At 39.2% G+C, this 18,554-nt stretch overlaps 1 protein-coding gene across 2 annotated transcripts; it reads left to right on the forward strand.

Moving 5' to 3' along the window:
• Window positions 1-1,288: 1,288 nt before the first annotated feature.
• Window positions 1,289-17,690, forward strand: bcl3 (BCL3 transcription coactivator). 2 transcript variants are annotated; one of them, XM_026185751.1, is made up of 10 exons: window positions 1,289-1,789; window positions 1,882-2,528; window positions 3,303-3,423; window positions 10,573-10,681; window positions 14,567-14,768; window positions 15,450-15,538; window positions 15,656-15,733; window positions 16,069-16,236; window positions 16,705-16,804; window positions 16,893-17,690. In XM_026185751.1, the coding sequence occupies exons 2-10, from the start codon at window positions 2,057-2,059 to the stop codon at window positions 17,123-17,125; spliced, it is 1,572 nt and encodes a 523-aa protein (XP_026041536.1). In that variant the 5' UTR covers window positions 1,289-1,789; window positions 1,882-2,056; the 3' UTR covers window positions 17,126-17,690. The 2 variants fall into 2 exon arrangements, with proteins under 2 accessions (XP_026041536.1, XP_026041534.1); XM_026185749.1 differs by having other exon boundaries at window positions 1,289-2,528.
• Window positions 17,691-18,554: the final 864 nt, after the last annotated feature.

The raw sequence follows: 18,554 nt of genomic DNA on the forward strand, positions 1-18,554 counted from the left end.
GTGTTTGCTTGCTATATGGCAGAAACAGCTTAAATTACTCTAAATACAAGGTAGAAGCCATGGTCCAAGCATGTGGCTATGCTTGCACAGTGAACATATTTACAGTAACAGAAAGGAAAACACTAAATGCATTGTTGGAGTAGCTTGCTTCAGTAACCTGCTGGTTTCAGTAACTTTCTGGTAGCTGCACTACTTCTTTGCATAATGAGTTGAGTAGTTCAACTATTCCTTTGCTAGTCTTTGCTTACTGAAAACACAGAGAACTCTGGGGCATGACCTTGATATAGATCATGACATTGAACTATAAAGGTATGGCCAGCGCGTTTGTCAGGCAGGGCATCACCACAGATAGCATACAAAACGATGTCACACATTAATTTGTGGTCTGCTTTATAACTGTCACAATGTTGTTTTATTAGATGTCACAAAATTTAGAAGAGTCAAAAAGCTTGCAAGCTTGATTTTCAAACTATATAGATGCCTGGCACAGACATAGAGACCTACTTATTAGTGCTAACAAGAGGATGGATGGATAGATGGATGGATAGGACTACCCAAATTACTAGTCAGATAATTGCATTAAAAACGCTCCAAAAGCTATAGTAGGACCACAATTATGGACTTTAATTAAAATAAATTGTGCTGTTAAACTGGTTACTTTAATACTGGAGTCCATGTGGACGGACTTTCTTTAGGAGTCAGCCTGAAGTGGTCATTTGAGGAACTGCAGTTCCAATATTGCTTAATTTTCTTTAGCCCTGAAAGGTCTCATTTGGCCACCACCACATGGCTGTGCAGAGCATGCGCAGAAGAGCCCATAACTCACAGCATCAAGTAATCAATGATAGGCCTTCCAAATACACAGGTAAGTAACAAAATCTTAGGGAAGTTCATGCTTCTTTTAGAAGTTACTGCACGACTGGATGAACCTGCGTGAGCCTTCACCTGTTCTGTTCTCTGAGAGGTTGGTGTCTGACTGATTGCTATGGTTTAAGGCTCCTTGGGGCAGTATTTGTTGTGATTTGAGGATATATAGCTGAACCTGAATTGAATTATAAAAAAACAAACAAAAAAGACAGAAAGCAAAGCAATATTCATGTAGTTCCCAGTTAATAGTGTGGCTATTCGTTTATTTACTCATGACCAGTCTCTAGCAAAATAAAATATTTTGCTCTAAACTCGGCTGAGACAGCCTTAAAAAATTATTATGTTTGAATCTAGCATCAAGTCATCTTTTCCTTGACTTCGTCTTTGTAACAGAAAGGGTTGTTTTTTCATGTTTTGATAGTAGTTAGTAGTAATAGTTTCTGCAAGGTAATTTAATGAATACTTTGATTACCTTGCTAAACTGAAAGTTGCTCACAAATCAAAATTTGTATTGAATCCAAATTTAATGTTGAAACATTAAATGTGAAACAATGTTGAACTATTTTAAAAGAAAAAAGTTGTCACCTATTGATCATGTGCTGGACAGTCGATCGACAGTCGACTAGTGCCTCCGTGTTTGTTCTGTACATTGCTATTGCACAGAGTCTCTGAACAAGCAACGAGCCATGAACTTCTTGCGAAATTCGGTGTTAAATGTTTTTAACTTGCATGCAAAACAGACAGATGTCAGAAGTCGGAAATGCAAGAATGCTATGAATTCGTCGCTGTTTTCCTGCCTTTCTTAGTATAAAGTTAAGTGGTAGAATCGTTTTGTTTCGGTTTAAAGGGAAAGCACCGTGTCGCTCTGACACTTCATTAAAAGCAGATGAAAGTCGCGCAGCTGCACTCTACCTTGTCATAGGTGCACTAGGACACACATAAGTACCTTATCTCTTAGCGTTTCTTCACATGTAGACTATTTTATTTTAAATTTTTGTGTTTTTCCCCCCACAGGTCATTGAATTCGAACGCTTATCTAAACCCCACTAGTGACTCAAAAGGAAACAGGGTGATGGTCTGATCGCTGTCCAGTTGATTTCATGGATATGGGAATTGCGCACGGTCGGTTCACTTTGCTTTGACTGATTCCAATAAACTTCTTCAGATCTCGAAGAATCTCTCCCAGTTGATGCCAAGGATCATGACCATGAACGGTACCCACAAGTCGGTTGCCCCAGTGCCGCTGGATTTGCGCACCAATGTCCGAGTGCGTGGGAACGCCGGGGGGACTCCAGCCTGTGGCTCCAGGGACGCTCGGGTAACAGGCGGTTCACCTGCACCTCCGGCGTTCACAGGGGCGGACAGTTTAGATGAAAACTGCCCCACGGTCAGAGGCGTATCGGTCTCACCAACCAGTACTTCTCGCAAGCGTCCAGCGGATAGATCTGCCTCACAGCTTCCTTTTAGGAAACGCCCGATTCCTGTCGAACCGGAGACCAAGAGACTGTCACCGTCTAAAGCAGAAAGAGAAGACCGATTTTCTCCTCCGGAAGATAAGACTTTAGCCGATCCCGTGGAAAGAGTCGGCATAGCACCAGTGACTCCCAGGCAGCTGGAAGGACAGATTCCAAATGGATACCCCATATGCTTTTTCCCTTACGGTAAGCCCTGCTGGCCAACATTAAGTCTAATACTGCAGTATGTTGTGCAACAGCTTTATTATTTTGTTTTGTTTTTAAATATTGTAAGTGTTTAAACCCCAAAGTAAGAATTGGACCATGAGACTATGAGACCATGAGATGTCTGTAAAATTACCATCTGAAGTTTTGATTTCACTGTTCTCCAAAGAAAAACGCATTGAATATTTGTTTGGTTTAACCAATAATACGTGAAATAGCAGCCTGTGGGTAAAATGATCAGACTAGCTGACAAAATGTAGGTTTGGAGGACAGAGCAAGGCACTACATGTTGGGGCATATCATTTTTGTGGTATTACAGGGCATTACCTGCTAATGCTGTTTTGATTTTTAAAACTGTGGCAACAGACAGCTCCTCCTCCCCTTTCTTTAGTGGTTTTCTCTTCCAGTGTGACATTGTGGCAGAAAAGACAGTGAAGTCAGAGACCATAGAGAAGCTACTGCTGCTGAAAATGCCCACTAAGCTATTTTACACCTACTGTACCCCTCATTAGTGTGTTCACTGCATGAATCAAAGTAGCTCATAATTTATAATTGAATACAGCACACTCATATTTACAGTATATGACTTGTAACTTATCCACTTCCTTATTACAGAAATCACTTGCTTGCCAGGAGCTTTTCTAATTATTCATTTATATCTTCATCATTTCTCTTTTCTTTGTCTCTCCCTGCAAACTTCTTTTTATTTCTCTTTCTCATTGTTTCTATTTCTCATTCTGTGTCATCCCTGCTTAGGTCATTACCCAGTGTTCTGCCTGCCTCATCTCTCAGAGCCAAATAATGTTGTGGCCCACCAAACTGAAAACGTCCTGGCTGGTATCGCTCAAGCAACAAGACAAGATGAAGATGGAGATACGTATGTTGATTCTTTTCTTTTTCATTCTGATATTTGGGTGTCACTTTATGATATACAATCAATCCATCCATCCAGGTAACTGGTGTATATAGTAAACTTAAAAGATGATTCATCCACCTTGTGCATGATTGTGTCATTTGTCATTTTGAAAGTCATAACTTGGCACATTTTATGGATTTGAAAATTCAGCACAATCATTTCACTTCAAGAAATTTTCATTAGAGGGACTTCTAAGAGGATAATGGTTTGAAAATTGAGGTCTACTGTACAGTATGAGTCTGAGATTCAAGTCAATCCCAACTTCTCAGAAGTGGTGACTCATCAATTGCCAGATATGAAAGTTGCACTCAGCTTAAACTTTGTCAGAAAAAAGTTTATTGTTACAAAAAAATGTAAAGTTTAAATCTGACTCATATTGTCATTTTTAAACCGTATAACATGGCCAGTGACAGTAAATAGAAGGACATATGCAACAAGTTCAGACTCATCCTCAACACCATGAACATTAAAATCACAAACTGTATGTAAAAGATGGCCATGGTATAATGATTGCAACTTTAGCTTCATGATGGTGGTCATTTGGGAGCAAAAAGTTTCTATAGATATAAAAAGGACATGGAGAGTTAACTTTACAGTGCCACTTAGCTAGCTTGGTTAGGAAAGCGTGTGGGTATATCACATACATATGGGAGTCAATATGAGTTGATTTAACTTAAAATAGCTAAGTCAACTAACATGCATGTACATGTTGGCTTCATTTTTCAGCTCCTGACCATGCCTCTTTATTCAAACATGCAAATGATAGCAAGTGATTATATTTAAGCTATAGGTTTCACACATATCCCATTATCTCAATGTGTTTTCCAGTGTATAGGTGTATGAGTACGCATCCTAATCCAGTTTCACAACAGACGTTTTGAGTTTCACCGTAGGAAAACCATATGCAGTTAATGATGCTTTTGTTTGATTCAACTTTCCCAGTCACCCTTCGTAATGCGACGATACCCCTGAAACTAAAGCAGCTGCATGGAATTGTGCAGTCATATTATTCCTACTGTATTATATATCAAAGTGTTTTTATTAGAAAGCTTTCTAACATTAATCATGTATCACAACTTCTTACCAAAAATCGAAAGGCCCTTGTGATGAAAACGTGCAGTCTGATCATTACTATTGCTTTCACTTTTTTAAGTCTAAACTAAGTTCTCAAGGAAAACTGTTCACTTCAATAAGATGTCAGTGCAATTGATTTACGAGGAACAACCCAAACAACATTAATGTCAATGTCCTGCTGTCGAAGACAAAACTTCTGCTGTTGCACAATCTGGACGTGAGATATCAGTAGCGTTCTTTGTTTATTTGATCTCCATGACTCACCTGACTGTGCATACTGAGTAGGTACAGTCAGTCAGTGTGCCCTCCCATTATTGACTGCATTTTCACTGCTGATAAGGACTTATTGAGATTTAACATACCTAACATATTAACCTGGAAGCTACAGGTATACTATAGATCTAGGCTGAGAGTGATTTGTTGGTATTCACATGTTGAACAATCCAGAGTCAGCTGACTGGTCCCTCGAGGCGTGAGGTGGTGGTAGTGAGAATACACAGGGCACCAGAGGAGTTTTCGAGACCACATGAATGCAAATATTAAACTTTAACGCATGGTTACTTTACTTTGTCAAAATCTACCACCCACACACTAATAAACTACAGAAATTCATACAAAGACACAAAGAATCATGTGACCGAAAGCAAAGCATGTCCAAGAATTTATTGGCACTTTGATCATGCAGTTTCAAAAAGTATCATCATCATTTGCATTCACTCAAAAAAAACCAAACCTCATGATGACCAATATTTAGCCGAGCCACAAGTTAAGTCCCGTGGTATCTTACAGCTGCTTATTATCTCATATTTGCTTTGTAACTGCAATGACATATCCATCTTTAACAGATGGTTCCACGGAAGTAGATGAATGCATGTCTCAGATCAAAAAAAGCTTTAAAAACAACCGTTTTTATTTTATATTCTATTAAAGTAAGTTTTTTTTTTTTAAACCACCTTTGACATCTTAGCTGTGCTCTGATTTTATTTTTTTTATCTCCACTTGTGCACCTCACAGTTGTACACTAAACTTGCTGTGTAGGCATAATGCAAATCAAAAGTCTGTCTCATTAGCAGAAACTCGGTGCAAGACAGATTAAGTGCAGAAACCTTACACAACACCTAGTCCCTTTGCTTTCGCAGGCATCGGTTACCTTCTTGCTGCTTTGTGGTTGTTTAAAATTTTGTGTGAATTCTTCAGAAAGAAACATTTACAGCACCCTCTCGTTTTTCACACTGTATGCATATGAGTGTGAGTGTGTGTTTGTGTGTGTGTGTATGTATGTGCGTGTATACATAATGTGTTTGATGGTGAGCATGCGCCTGCTTTTACGTCAATGGGATTTGTTCTCAGCGCCTCTGAGCCCCTTAGTTTCGGGAAAACCAGTGAGTGCTCAGTTTTAAAAAGCTGTTGTGGTTTTTCTCAGGTGTCTCTGTCTCTCTCTTTTCTTCTCTGTGTTTTTTAAATGAATGGGCTCAAAAAACCCAAACATCCGCTCTTGACTTCCTCATTTACCGCTTTCTTTCTATCAGGTTCATCTCTCTCTCTCTCTCTCTCTCTCTCTCTCGTTCTCTCTCTCTCTCTCTCTCTCTCTCTCTCTCTCTCTCTCTCTCTCTCTCTCTCACTCCTCTTTTCTGTTCTGTTACACTGTCATTTCAATGGAAGATGTGCAAAACTGTTGATTTACTTACAGCTCCTACATGTATGCTTCCAGTCAGTCAGTTACATAGTTACATACCATGACATACATAGTTTAGCAATGCTCTTATTCAAACTGCATTTATTCAGCTTTATCAGCTTGCATCCATTCAGTGCATAGGTTTAAACTGACACATTTAAGTTTGATTAGATGAAAACTAAAAAATTATTAGGTTTGTCCTCTGGGAGCATGGATATTTGAGTTGTGTTTAGATGTAAGTTTATCAGTTGAAAAACTCTAAACTGGAATTTCTGTTTTCTTTCTCTTTTTGTGTAATGGTGAGATGGTCTTGAGAACACTAACTTGCACTTAATCTTGAAAGTCCACAAAAATGATAAGACTGAATCACTTATCACTTGCATGTGAAGGATCACTTTTGTTAATGTAACCAGTCCATCCATCCAAGGCCTTTTCTGGTTGAGGACATATAGAAACATATAAAAACTTTGAAAGACCTTCAGAAAATCTGGAGAACTATTATTGAAGACCACTGGCTCTGGTGGCTCAAGACTTTTGGATAGTCCTGTAAAGCCGTTTTACATTAGTTGGCACTGATGGTGCCTCCACAGATATGAAAGTTCAAGATCTTATAGAATTATGAGTGCTTTTGATTGAACTCTAACAGCTAGTATTTCTCCTCTTTAACTTGCATCCATCCACGATTAAAGGATTTAAAATGTGAGTCAGGCCAGAACTGCTTTTTCTTTGCATAGTAAAGTTTTTAACTTGCTCTAGTGGATGCAATGACAAACAGTATATTTATATAATAAACTACTTGCTCATCAAAGTTCCCACGTAAATATATTTGCACCATCATAGACTGAAAGTAGTATAATTGTTAATGACGAGCACAGTAGGATGTGAAGTAAGTCGTCATTTCTTGTTAACTGGACTGTGGTGTGACTCTGCTTCTCTTTTGTTTACTACACGTTCAAACTGACACATCATCTCATTGCTCAGCTGGTCCACAGACCACAGGAAATGTTAGGCTTCAGTCTGATCATTCAGTCTGGCTGCACTCTCACCCTCCATACCAAACAGGATACCACATGCCTTCTCTCTCTCTCTCTCTCTCTCTCTCTCTCTCTCTCTCTCTCTCTCTCTCTCTCTCTCTCTCTCTCTCTCTCTCTCTCTCACACATACACACAGTTACCATCTGTGTTAAGCTTGGGACTCCTGTGTGCGTCAGGGCTGCTGGGCCTGGGGTTATCTGGGGCTGTGGTCTGCCCCACTTCCAGGAACAAGAAACAGTGCAGTTTCATCTTAAGAGAAAAGAGACACATAGATGATGATATAAAAGGGCTGAGCAAGATAAACAGAATGATAATAGGCATACATGGAGGCAAAGGATCTGAATATTAAGTTTGTTAAGGGTTATTGATGAATGATCCAAAGATAAATCTATTTTTCACACTTTTCTCAGGGCTCAGAATCACAAAACTCTGCTAAAGTCATATATGAATTGCCTGTCACTATGTTTGAGACCAGGTATACTGTGCCATGAATGATTATCTCCTTTACTGTAGTGTTTATTGTGGAGACACTGCAGGTGCTTTTTAAAGCTAGTTATGGGTAGCCAATAACATGTACAGTAAATATAACCAAACCTTTGTTGATGCAGATTTCTTCACTCTGCTGAGCTTAGTTACAGGAACAGGGATCTGCTGAGGGAAGAACCGCCCTGCACACTTGACATACAAAATTGTTTATTGCAGTCACACTTGAAAACTACTCTTGCACAGAGAACATTTGTTTTGCCTTGCTTAAGCGTGGCTTTTAGAATTAAGCATGCATATACATATGCACAGATGGTTTATCTACTTTTTGCATTTATTTTGCATTCTTTTAGTACACACACACACACACACACACACACACACACACACACACACACACACACACACACACACACACACACACACACACACATTTCCTGCAACTGCCAAGTGAATGTTGGTTACAGAACACACTTTGAAGGAATATTTATGATCATTAAATGCCAGGACACAGATAAAAAAAATAATACTGGGGAAATCTTAATATGTAGTATGTAATGTTGAAAATTGTAATCAGTTTAAGCTATTTCTTTTCAAGCGCGACTCTTCTTTAACTTAACTTTGTGTCACTAGGACACATCTCACTTAACTGAGAGTGTTGCAAAGTGTTGCAAGTGCTTTTGTCATTATATGAACTTATGTTTTTGACCTCATATTGCCTTCAAAGGTACTTTTAACTTATTCTAAAGAACTGTCTCTGTTTCCTGTTGCATAATTGCACTGTATGTCTGATTATGACTTATCTGTTGAAGCTGACTGAGCAAAACTAAAGAAAGCCCCTGTCAGAAACCATACGGCTTAATAACTAGATTTCAGTGCACATAGACCAAGATAGAGGAAAAAGAATGCTGTCTTTGTTAGTGACAACAGGAAGTGACATAAAACTTGTCTGGGTCTTACTGGAAGCTGCTTCTTCTGATAGAGCAAAAAAAGAAAAATGTGAAAACTGATAAACTGTTTTCTACAACATGCCTCTGCACCACCAATCAGTTTCCTGCCCTTCCCTGCCCCAAACCCCGCCCTGTGTTTGTTCATTTGCTTCATGTATAGATCACAGACAGTGGTTTCTTGATAAGGTTGTGTGATAAAGGAACTGTGAGTCAGTGCTGTACATCTACTGAACTTGTCAGTGCAACTTTCAGTATTATAACTTATATCAAGTGATCAAGCAGAATTGGCTGATTTTGATCAAAAAACAAACTTTAGTCCTCCACATGTTAAGTTTAAAGGCCACAAAATAATCGCCCCCTTCTTTGGTTATCGCAGGTTAGCTTAGTTTAGCATACATGCTAACGACAGGGAGAAAACAATTAAAAAGTACAATTATGAAGATGCTATGTCTCAGTCATTTAATCTATATATAAATGTGATGTACATGTTAAAATAAAACAAACAAAAAGTTTGTTGCCACAGTAAAGTTGCCGGGCAACCATCTAAGACGTTTTTCCAGGCACTGACTTAGTCTGGCTCATCGCTTTAGCAAAACCACAGCTGTTGTTTTTCGTTTTTACATGCTACGTGTTAATTAAGGTGTTTTTACACTTGCACGGAAGTTATGAACTTTTACCTGAGGACGATGCATAGAGAATTCAGTTGTCATTCATAAGTGGATTGGACTTTAAAACTGCCAGCTTCCTGTCTAAAGTTCATGTGATATATACTTGTGACAGTCTGACAATAGCACAAGTAATAGTCTGGTGACCTGGTTCTCCTACTTCTTCAATAGGTCATGTGTGAACAAAGCTTCATTGTGCTTTAGTGTGTAAGTGCTACTAGGTGGCTTCTAATAAAGACTCAGCCAGGCTCGCTATTGTTCCATTTCCACTTGTTGTTTTAAGTTGTTTATGATGGGGATGCATTAATTTTAAAGGTTAATTCTGTATATGATGTAAAGAACTGCCATTACTCATGCAAGCACATAATCACACAGTAGTTTTGCAGTTTAATCTTGTTAACCTATCCAAAAGGTATTGTTTTATATACTAGAGGACATACAATGTTATAAACAAAGCAAGCATTCATGAACGTGGCTGAGCATTTTTGCTTTGGAGTCAATACTGAGAGCCCAGGTTTCACAGTAAGAAAATGAAATAAAAGAAAACAGTTCTGTCAGCTTGCAGAGCGAGACTAACTTGTCAGGCTTGATAATTTGGAACAAGTCTTTGCTCATGTGTGTGTCTGTGTATGTCTATGCTCCATCTCTGGAAATGCTTCTGGAGTTGACTATAACTCATTACTTTACACATGTTGCATTATGCCCAACAGTATGTTTCCTAACAAGTAAATAGCTTTGGTTTGACGAGAACTTTATTGTCTGCAACAACTTGTTATACGCTATCCAATACACTTCCTGCAATTTAAAAAAAATTAAATGATTTTCTTCTCCTGACTAATATTGTGGGTTGTGCGCATGTGCTGCCTTCTTTTATTTAGCACAATAATTAGTGAGTGAGTGAGTGAGTGAGTGAGTGAGACTCACAGATGCAGAGAGAGAGTGGTTGCAGGTTTCTGACAAGAGGTCAGGAATGAGGCACACACTAATTTCCATATATGTACATATATTGATTCATATTGGGGAAATAGTGAAGAGTTACATGTACCACTTTTTCAGCCATGAAGGGGTTTTGGGATTGGGATTGGGATTTGGTTGAAAAGAGATTAGCTTTTAAAGGTTTGATCAATGATAATCAGGTTGAAAATGAGAAATAGGTTATGTTAAATCCAATTTGAAAATGCAACACTTGTTGACTGTGTCATTTTTTTGTGTGCATGTGTCCTTCACAGAGCTCTCCACATAGCCGTGGTCCAGGGAGCATTGGCCATAGTCTACAACCTCATCCAGCTCTTGGTGTTGGGTCATAAAGACGTTGATATCTACAACAATCTCCGCCAGGTAAAACAGATGCATTGATAAAGCTACTGACAAATATACACATGCACACAGTTCTGACCATTAAATGCCAGGAGACAGAGCTTTTATAGTCATAGGGATTTGCAAAGAAATTTAAATAGTTTAAAGCGAAGAATCTTTGCTGATTATGGAGCTGTTGGCATGTGTGGACATGTGCACGCTTGCAGAAAAAGCTTAGCATGTAAAACAGCCTCAGCATGCACAATATATTTCCCCGTCTCACCCTTCTGATAACACTTACATGGAAAAGAAAGAAAGAGGAAGTGAATTGGTTTCCTCCTTGCCTTGCAGTGCATTATCACACACTTACGGTCATGGCAGCTGAGGGTTGTGCAGTGGAATTCACCCTTCCCGGTTTCTCCACCTGTACTTGCCACAAGCCAAAGCCATGCACATTCTGGGAAGGACTATGTGTGATTTCCAGTGTTCTGTATTTTGCACATGGTTTTCTAGTGGTCACTTTCTGTATATGTAGCAAGGGATTTTTCAGTGTTTACATGTAGGATTTACCATGTTGTGAAATTCAGAAAGAAGAAAGCCAATATGATTAATTGGCACAAAAATGACTCACACTAACTCCCAGAAACCTTACACTGAGTGTGTTTACCTTAAGTAAAAAAATGTTCATATGCAAAATTACACAGTAAAATTTTCAAAAGCGCCTTTTAAACTTGTATTTTGCACATGTTTTAATTTGTGCAGGGCAATTTTGGATTTTTAATGTGAAAAACTGACAAATAGATCCAATGCAGTTTCACTAGGGTGACTTTTCCCAAAAAAAATGATGGAGCAGTGCAACTCCCTACTTACTCTATCAACATGTTTTATTGGGATTGTGTATATGGAGTTGCTTTTAAGTGTTTCCCAATCCAGGGCTGTCCCAGGCACTGGTGCCAAGCCAACAGTTCAACATTCTTTTCTCCTTTGTTGTCTCCTGATTTCTGCTGGCTTTCTCTTTTCCATTCCTCAATAGAAAAGCAACCAAGCTTTTTCAGAGCTTCAGTTCTCAAGTCTGGAGTTTGTTCTCAAGTGTGGGGTTTCACACCACATTGAACGCCACAGGCAAGCTTACCAGAAATAATGCTTGTGCTATCATCAGTTGTTGTCTCTCCTCATCGCTGAGGCTTGACAGCATAGGTTTTATGATATCCTGTGTTTGCCCTATGTATGAAAATGCATGCACGCAATACACACACTCACACACACATACATGCACATACACACTCACATTTGAAGTCATACACAGTTATAACCAAAAAGGGAGATTTACAGGCATAGGTCCCGCCACAGTCATTTGCCTACCAGATTGTGTGGTTTTGACTGAAAACCAGGCACAATGAATAAACTTATCAACATGAAGGTAGGGAACTTTTTAAATTTTAAAAACACTGAGTTCACTTCGTAGTCCAGAAGACACAGGCCATTTTCTAATACAAAAAAAAAACCAGGCACAATTAAAATACAACTTATCCAATGATGACAAATCCTGAGTTTCTGTGGTTTTGCATATGGAACATTTTGACAGAGTGTTACTATCAGTATTGTAACTGAAGAGCAGTGCAAGTGTCACGGCATGATTTGCCTTCCACTCCCAGAACTACAACAATAGTATAGAGACAGCTGTTTGATACTCCCACATGCTATCAGCTACACAAACACATACTACAATGGTAAACTTTTGCTTCTCTTACGACAGCGGATAATGTAGCGTGATGCTGACACTGTGGGGTTTGGGGACTAAATCCTTTGGGGCCACCCACACTAAAACGTGCACTGACTGCCATGTGGATTAGAACAGAGACTACCATGTGGACGTGTTACCGTTACAGTGCAGTATGCGGTTGGCAGTTTAACAATTGAATAATTGTTTTCTTTTTGTTTATGGTACGTTGGTGGTATGCCATTTTATTTTTCAGTGTGAGCGTGTGTGCATGTGTGTGCACAAACAAGGCATCCGTGTGCGTTTGTGTGTACTTTAGTGTCCTCGTTCCGAGAAGTCACATGACCCCTCCCTCCCCCCCGCCTTGCTTTGGGCTGTTTCTCAACATACCTTGCAGTGAGGTTCAGAGGGTAGTTTACAGGGACTTTCCCTTCATGCGCGTGCCTCTCTCTCTCTGTCTCACTTGTGTTGTTTCTCTATCTCCCTCAGTCTCTCGCTCTCTTTTTTTATATCTCTCACTGCATATATCTTTGGTTATAGAATTTGGTTTCTAACCATAGTTGATGAACTGACTGATCCTATCAGTGTAACTGTCAACAACACTGACGTAAGCATGTGATGTTTATTTGTGCAATAGGCCTGGCTTTACCCTCTTGTGCTCACAGCAGAAGACAAGTCTTTGGCGCTTTGTGCTGCCTTCCCCTTGTTTGGAACTGCCTGGGGTTGTTTTTCATGCCTCCAAACCTCTACTGCTGTCATCTTTTTACCTCATCCATGATGATCCACTCATCTTTCGGGAATGTAAGCCTATGAGGACAGACCCAAGGGAAAGAGAAGGGATTTTCCCTTGTTCTCCTGTCTTTCCCTTGGACTCCCCTCTGCCACTTCCGTTTTTTTCCCCTTGTTCTCCACCCCTTCATTCCCTTCCTACCTTTCCTCTTATCTTGGCTGAAATTTAGTTTAGTCACTGTGAAATCTATTACAGGAAACCAAAGCCAGAGCCTGCCAGCTCTAAGGGGGTCTATATTAAAGGCCATAAAAGGCCTTAGTGGTAAAGTAATATCGAAAGGGATTTAAGACATGTCCTTAATGGCGTTTGGGAAAAGTTAATAGTATGGTAGCATTTCATAATATTGTTCTATAGTAAATGTTTATAGCAGAAAGTTCAAATACTGGAAATCTTTCAGGGAACATGATTGTGTATATGACTGTGTACTTATGCATGTTTGTGAGTCATAGGATTCAGGGAAGTTGCATTGACACATTGGAGGAATTCCACAAAGATGTTCTCCCACTGCTACCCTACCTACTTTAATAGTCTTTACTGGAACGAACTCTCTGTGCACAGACACACACACACGTTAGTAGTAACACAGCAAAAGTGAAACTTGGAGAAGCAGTCCGTTCCTACTTGCTGCATTTATTGTGTAACTAGAATAGCAGCTAAAAAAGTCCAGGTTTAAATACTTCCCTTTTATGACTGAACTATGAACTAAGGATTGCTTAATGAACCCCAGGTTGCCTGCGCCCTCCCGAGCCTTAATTGACATAATATAAACAGGATGATACATGGTGACCTCACCCACAGGAACATCCTAGATTGCTAAAGGGATTTTTGTCAGTGCTTACAATATTCATCCAGGCAAACACCTGGTGAACAGTGACTTTTGCTTTTCCCGGCATTGTCGACTGCGGTTCAGAACAGGTTCTTCCTCATTTTCAGTTAATCACAAAGTCTGATGCTTCTACTGTTGTTGACAGTGTTTGTTCTGTAAGATATATTAATTTAAGTGCTGAAAACTTTGCACTTAGTGAGTGTATTTGTGTAAATCTAGGAATACACATGCATAGGTGAAGCCAGCTCATGGTCATTGTGTGTTTCTTCTAGGTGTTGATGTGTTCTTGCTTCTTTTTTTTTTTGTTGTTGTTTTTTTGTCTCATTGACCTTTAACCTGTTGAACAGGTTATAGGTAAACAGAGGCCTTTACAAGAAAACACCGCGTTCTTAACTTCACTGACAAGAATAGTTATCGTAAATTAGCCAAAGTAAACACTGTGCTTTTTTATGTCAAGTATGTATTTCCCTTGTTTGTGGGCTTTGTGAAAAAACCAAAAGCTTGAGAAACACTGCACTGCATCTTTATGGTTATCAGCTGTGATATATCTGGCTTGTTTAAACTATAATTTTTGTTGTTATTCCCCCTCAGACTCCCCTTCATCTGGCAGTGATAACTAAGCAGGCAAACATGGTGGAAGCTTTGTTGAAAGCAGGGGCTGACCCTGCAGCCTTGGACCGTAATGGGCAAACAGCGCTCCACCTCTGCTGTGAATATGACCAGCGGGATTGCCTGTCTGTAGTGCTTTCTATGCCATCATCTGCCACCTGCCTTGAGATCCGAAATTTTGATGGTGAGTTACTAAAGATACTTCTTGGCATGTATTACACTAAAAGGGTTGCTTACACCTCTTTAGCTCTCACTAAGTGTGATAAAGCCTGTAATTATTTGCAAGCATCTTTTTATCTCAGATTATTATAATTTTTGATTTAGTTTAACTGATTCATAAAATATCAAATTAAACATGGTTGGCTAGCAATCAAATTATACTTCCTGATATATTTTCTGTTTATTTTTGTTGTTTTTGTCACATGCCCCCTGTATTTGTGACCCAGTTTACGTTTACATCTATCAGTTGAAACATGTGCACAACCAGGTGAAGTGAATTAAAAACCGCTGACACAGTTTCCAGACTGAAAGCGCTATGAAAAGAAAAATGCATTACTACATTACTACAGTGAATACACCTATTCTTATAATCTCCTTAACTGCCTTAACAGTCTGTTGGTGGGTATGAAAAATGTAAAGCCACCCTCAGGTATGGGTTGGGTTGGTTGTTTTGGGTGTGTGGGTGGGAAGAGGACATTTCCTTCCTTTGTGGTCTGGTGTCAGTGTAGTGTCGCATTGCCAAATCTCCAAGCAGCTTTGAAGACATTTATTTGTACCTCTGTAACTGATATCTGTTTTTTCAATGCGTATAAAATCTGAACATGAATATAAAATGCAGGCTTTCCCTTTTTTTTATTATTCTTAGGTTTGAGCCCTCTCCATCTGGCTGTTCTGCAGGGCCGTAAGGATTTGGCAAGAATGTTACTGGATGCTGGAGCTGACATCAATGCCATGGTCAGTCCCTGTTGTACCGACTCAGCACTGTGGGTTTCACAGCATCACGGCTTTTTTGCATTTCCGCTCTGCATTCTCTGACTTTTCCCATGGTGCTTTTTTTTTCTCTCTAATCAGGACATCAAAAGTGGCCAGAGTCCTCTCATGCATGCTGTGGAGAGCAATAACGCAGACATGGTCTACTTCCTCATTGAGGTAATGAATTTGTGTGGGTAGAAGAGGGGAGAGAAGGGTTGTGACTCAGCAGAGTTAAATAATTCTGCTTTTCTCTTTCCACCTCATTATCAGTGCATAATTTTGTATTCTTTTTTCTTCTTAGGGTCCTTTTTAAAGTATTGCAATATAATTGTAGTTTTTCTTTATTTTTAGAGTTTAGCAGCTATGCTGTATATGTGAATCTTTTCTCCTTTCTTCATCACAGACTGCACTCAACCTCTTTGGGACATTATCTCTTGTTTCATTTTCTAAGTTACCGACATCTACTCTGGCTTCCTTTATGAATCATTTTCTGGTGATTTTCTATTTTGCAGAATAGATGTGATGTCAACAGCCAGTCATATAGTGGGAACACGGCCCTACACAGCGCATGTGGCCGAGGTCAGGTGGAGACAGTGCGGCTGCTGCTCAAGAGTGGAGCTGACAGTAGCCTCAAGAACTACCACAATGACACCCCAGTGATGGTGGCCAAGAACAAAAAAGTGAGTGAGGCGATGACAAAGAGGAAAAACAATAAATATAATGGACATTGCTGTAATTCCATTGATACAGTGTTGTTCCTTTTATTCTGTTTTATGGTTGTATGTTCCTGCTTCTTGTGCTGGAAAACAATAAACCTCCTAAAGGTTACTGATCTAACAGTAAATCAGTTCCTTATATTTGTACAAATTTTCAGTCTCTCTCTATGATTTTACTATGGGAATTCACAGCTATGTGTTACATAATTTATGTCAGAACAGATACAAACAGTTGCAAAACCTACTTGGCCTAGCTCTTATTAGTGGGAAGAAAGAGTTGAAGCCAAAATGGGAAGTAAATGTGTGTATCGTTCCCTCTAGAGGCCAAACCTGAATAGTGCACCATTTCCCTCTAGTTATTTTAGTATATCACTATGAGACTTATTTTAAGTCACGTACAAAGTTTTTAATGAACAATAAATTGTTTTACAGATAGCAGATGTGTTACGAGGAAGAGGCTCCAGGCAAATAAGAGTCCAAGATCAGCACTGTATGTCAGTCTCACCAGTTGAGAGCAACCTAACAGAAAATGGTGAGGAGCATTCAAGCGTCTTTTTGTCTCACACACAGAAACAACAAAAGTTGCAGTATTTAATTTATACTCTGTGCTTCTCCTTTAGGGTCTCCATCTCCCAGCCATAGTCGTGGGTGCTCACCTTCAACTACGCCACACATTGTTCATCAGAATGCTTCCCACTCTCCAGAGACTTCCATTTTACGATCTCAGACTTATTTTCCAGTAAGACTTGCATCTATGTCCACACAGTCGAGCATCAAGGAAGCAATCAGACAACATCATGCTGGAGAGGGCTTCACCCAATGGGATGGCGGGGCAGGAATGGACTGCACCTGAAATCAGGCCAAACCTCCCATTTTTCTTCCCTGGACAATCATAGTTTGTGTCCTTTCTCAGGCTTTCATGCCTTGACAGACTTGACTGCAACCTCCCTGCTTAGCTTGCTGCTTCTAAGGAGACTCCGGTCCTGTACTGACTCTTTGAAAACTGGGGAGTGAAACACTGCTGGAAAACTATGCATCAGTAGAAATATTCCACTGCATGCATTCAAGACTGAACATAAAAAAACATTTTTTAAAACTATGTACAGACATGAGTAAATGACTGCTACGGACCAAAGCTCAGTGAACTCAGAGTCCCATCGTAAAAGTATTTCTAGGCACTTTGTCTTAATTTCTGATTAGCAGATTAGAGGGGATGATGGTATGCAACAAATGTACCTGGCCTTACTTGAACTGTGGATATTGCATTAAGAGTGTCTTCATCATTATGCCACCAAGACTTCTTAAGTTTGCAGTATCCTTGTAAGACTTATATATTGCACAGTCAAATACCTGGTTTCCTTTCTTTTGATAATCTGTGCACAGGCATTGTACCTCTTATGTCTGTTAGTGTGCATGTTGATGTGTTTTTTTAATGTTAAAAAAATGTAGATATTTTTATAAATAAAAACAATAAAACATAAAAATATAATAAATCAATATAATAAAAAAATGTGATGTCTTGCTTTAGCTTTATTATTCACCTTAAACCTTTTTGTGATCAAGTATTTATGTAACAAGAAGAAAAGATTAAAAAGGGGTATGATGACAGGCACACAGGTGACAGAACAGGATGTGAGACAAAACAGTTTCCATCCCCTCTTCACTTTCCTTTTTTAACTAAGCCGCTCTACGCCCACCCACAAACCCCTAACACAATAAGCAAGGGTAGCACGAGGGAAATGAAACACCTCACTGCTGCCAAAGCATCATCTGAACATTACAGATAAATCACCAATGTTTAAACACAAAGCAAAATAGATAATTATACAAATCTCTTCAAAATAACTCAAGATAGCCAAGAACACAAAAAACAAATTGCCAACAGCATCTATAATAACACAGATTTTCTCTGTCAGCTTTGACAAAAACATAACACCTTTTTTGTTTGGACATAATATAACTGTGGTGCGGAAAGCTCCACCTGTGCAATATCCCAGTAATAATAGAGCCATTCCCATACTAACAGCATTTGTGAAACTCATGAGACCAGCTAACAACGGGTGCCTGTTATCTATAGTTGGCTCCAAAGAGGATGCGATATTGATTAATAGTAAAAATTATATTCTCTGTTTTAACAACCACAATAAGAATTCACACTGGTATTTGTTATATGAGATGTACGACTTGTGCATAAATTTAAGGCTATCAGATACTGGTTTGGATTTCTGGATGACATGAATATATTTGACCATATTAACGGGAAAAACTCATATTCTTCTTTA

This window comes from Astatotilapia calliptera, chromosome 11, assembly GCF_900246225.1.
Source record: "Astatotilapia calliptera chromosome 11, fAstCal1.2, whole genome shotgun sequence".
Classification (NCBI taxonomy): domain Eukaryota; kingdom Metazoa; phylum Chordata; class Actinopteri; order Cichliformes; family Cichlidae; genus Astatotilapia; species Astatotilapia calliptera.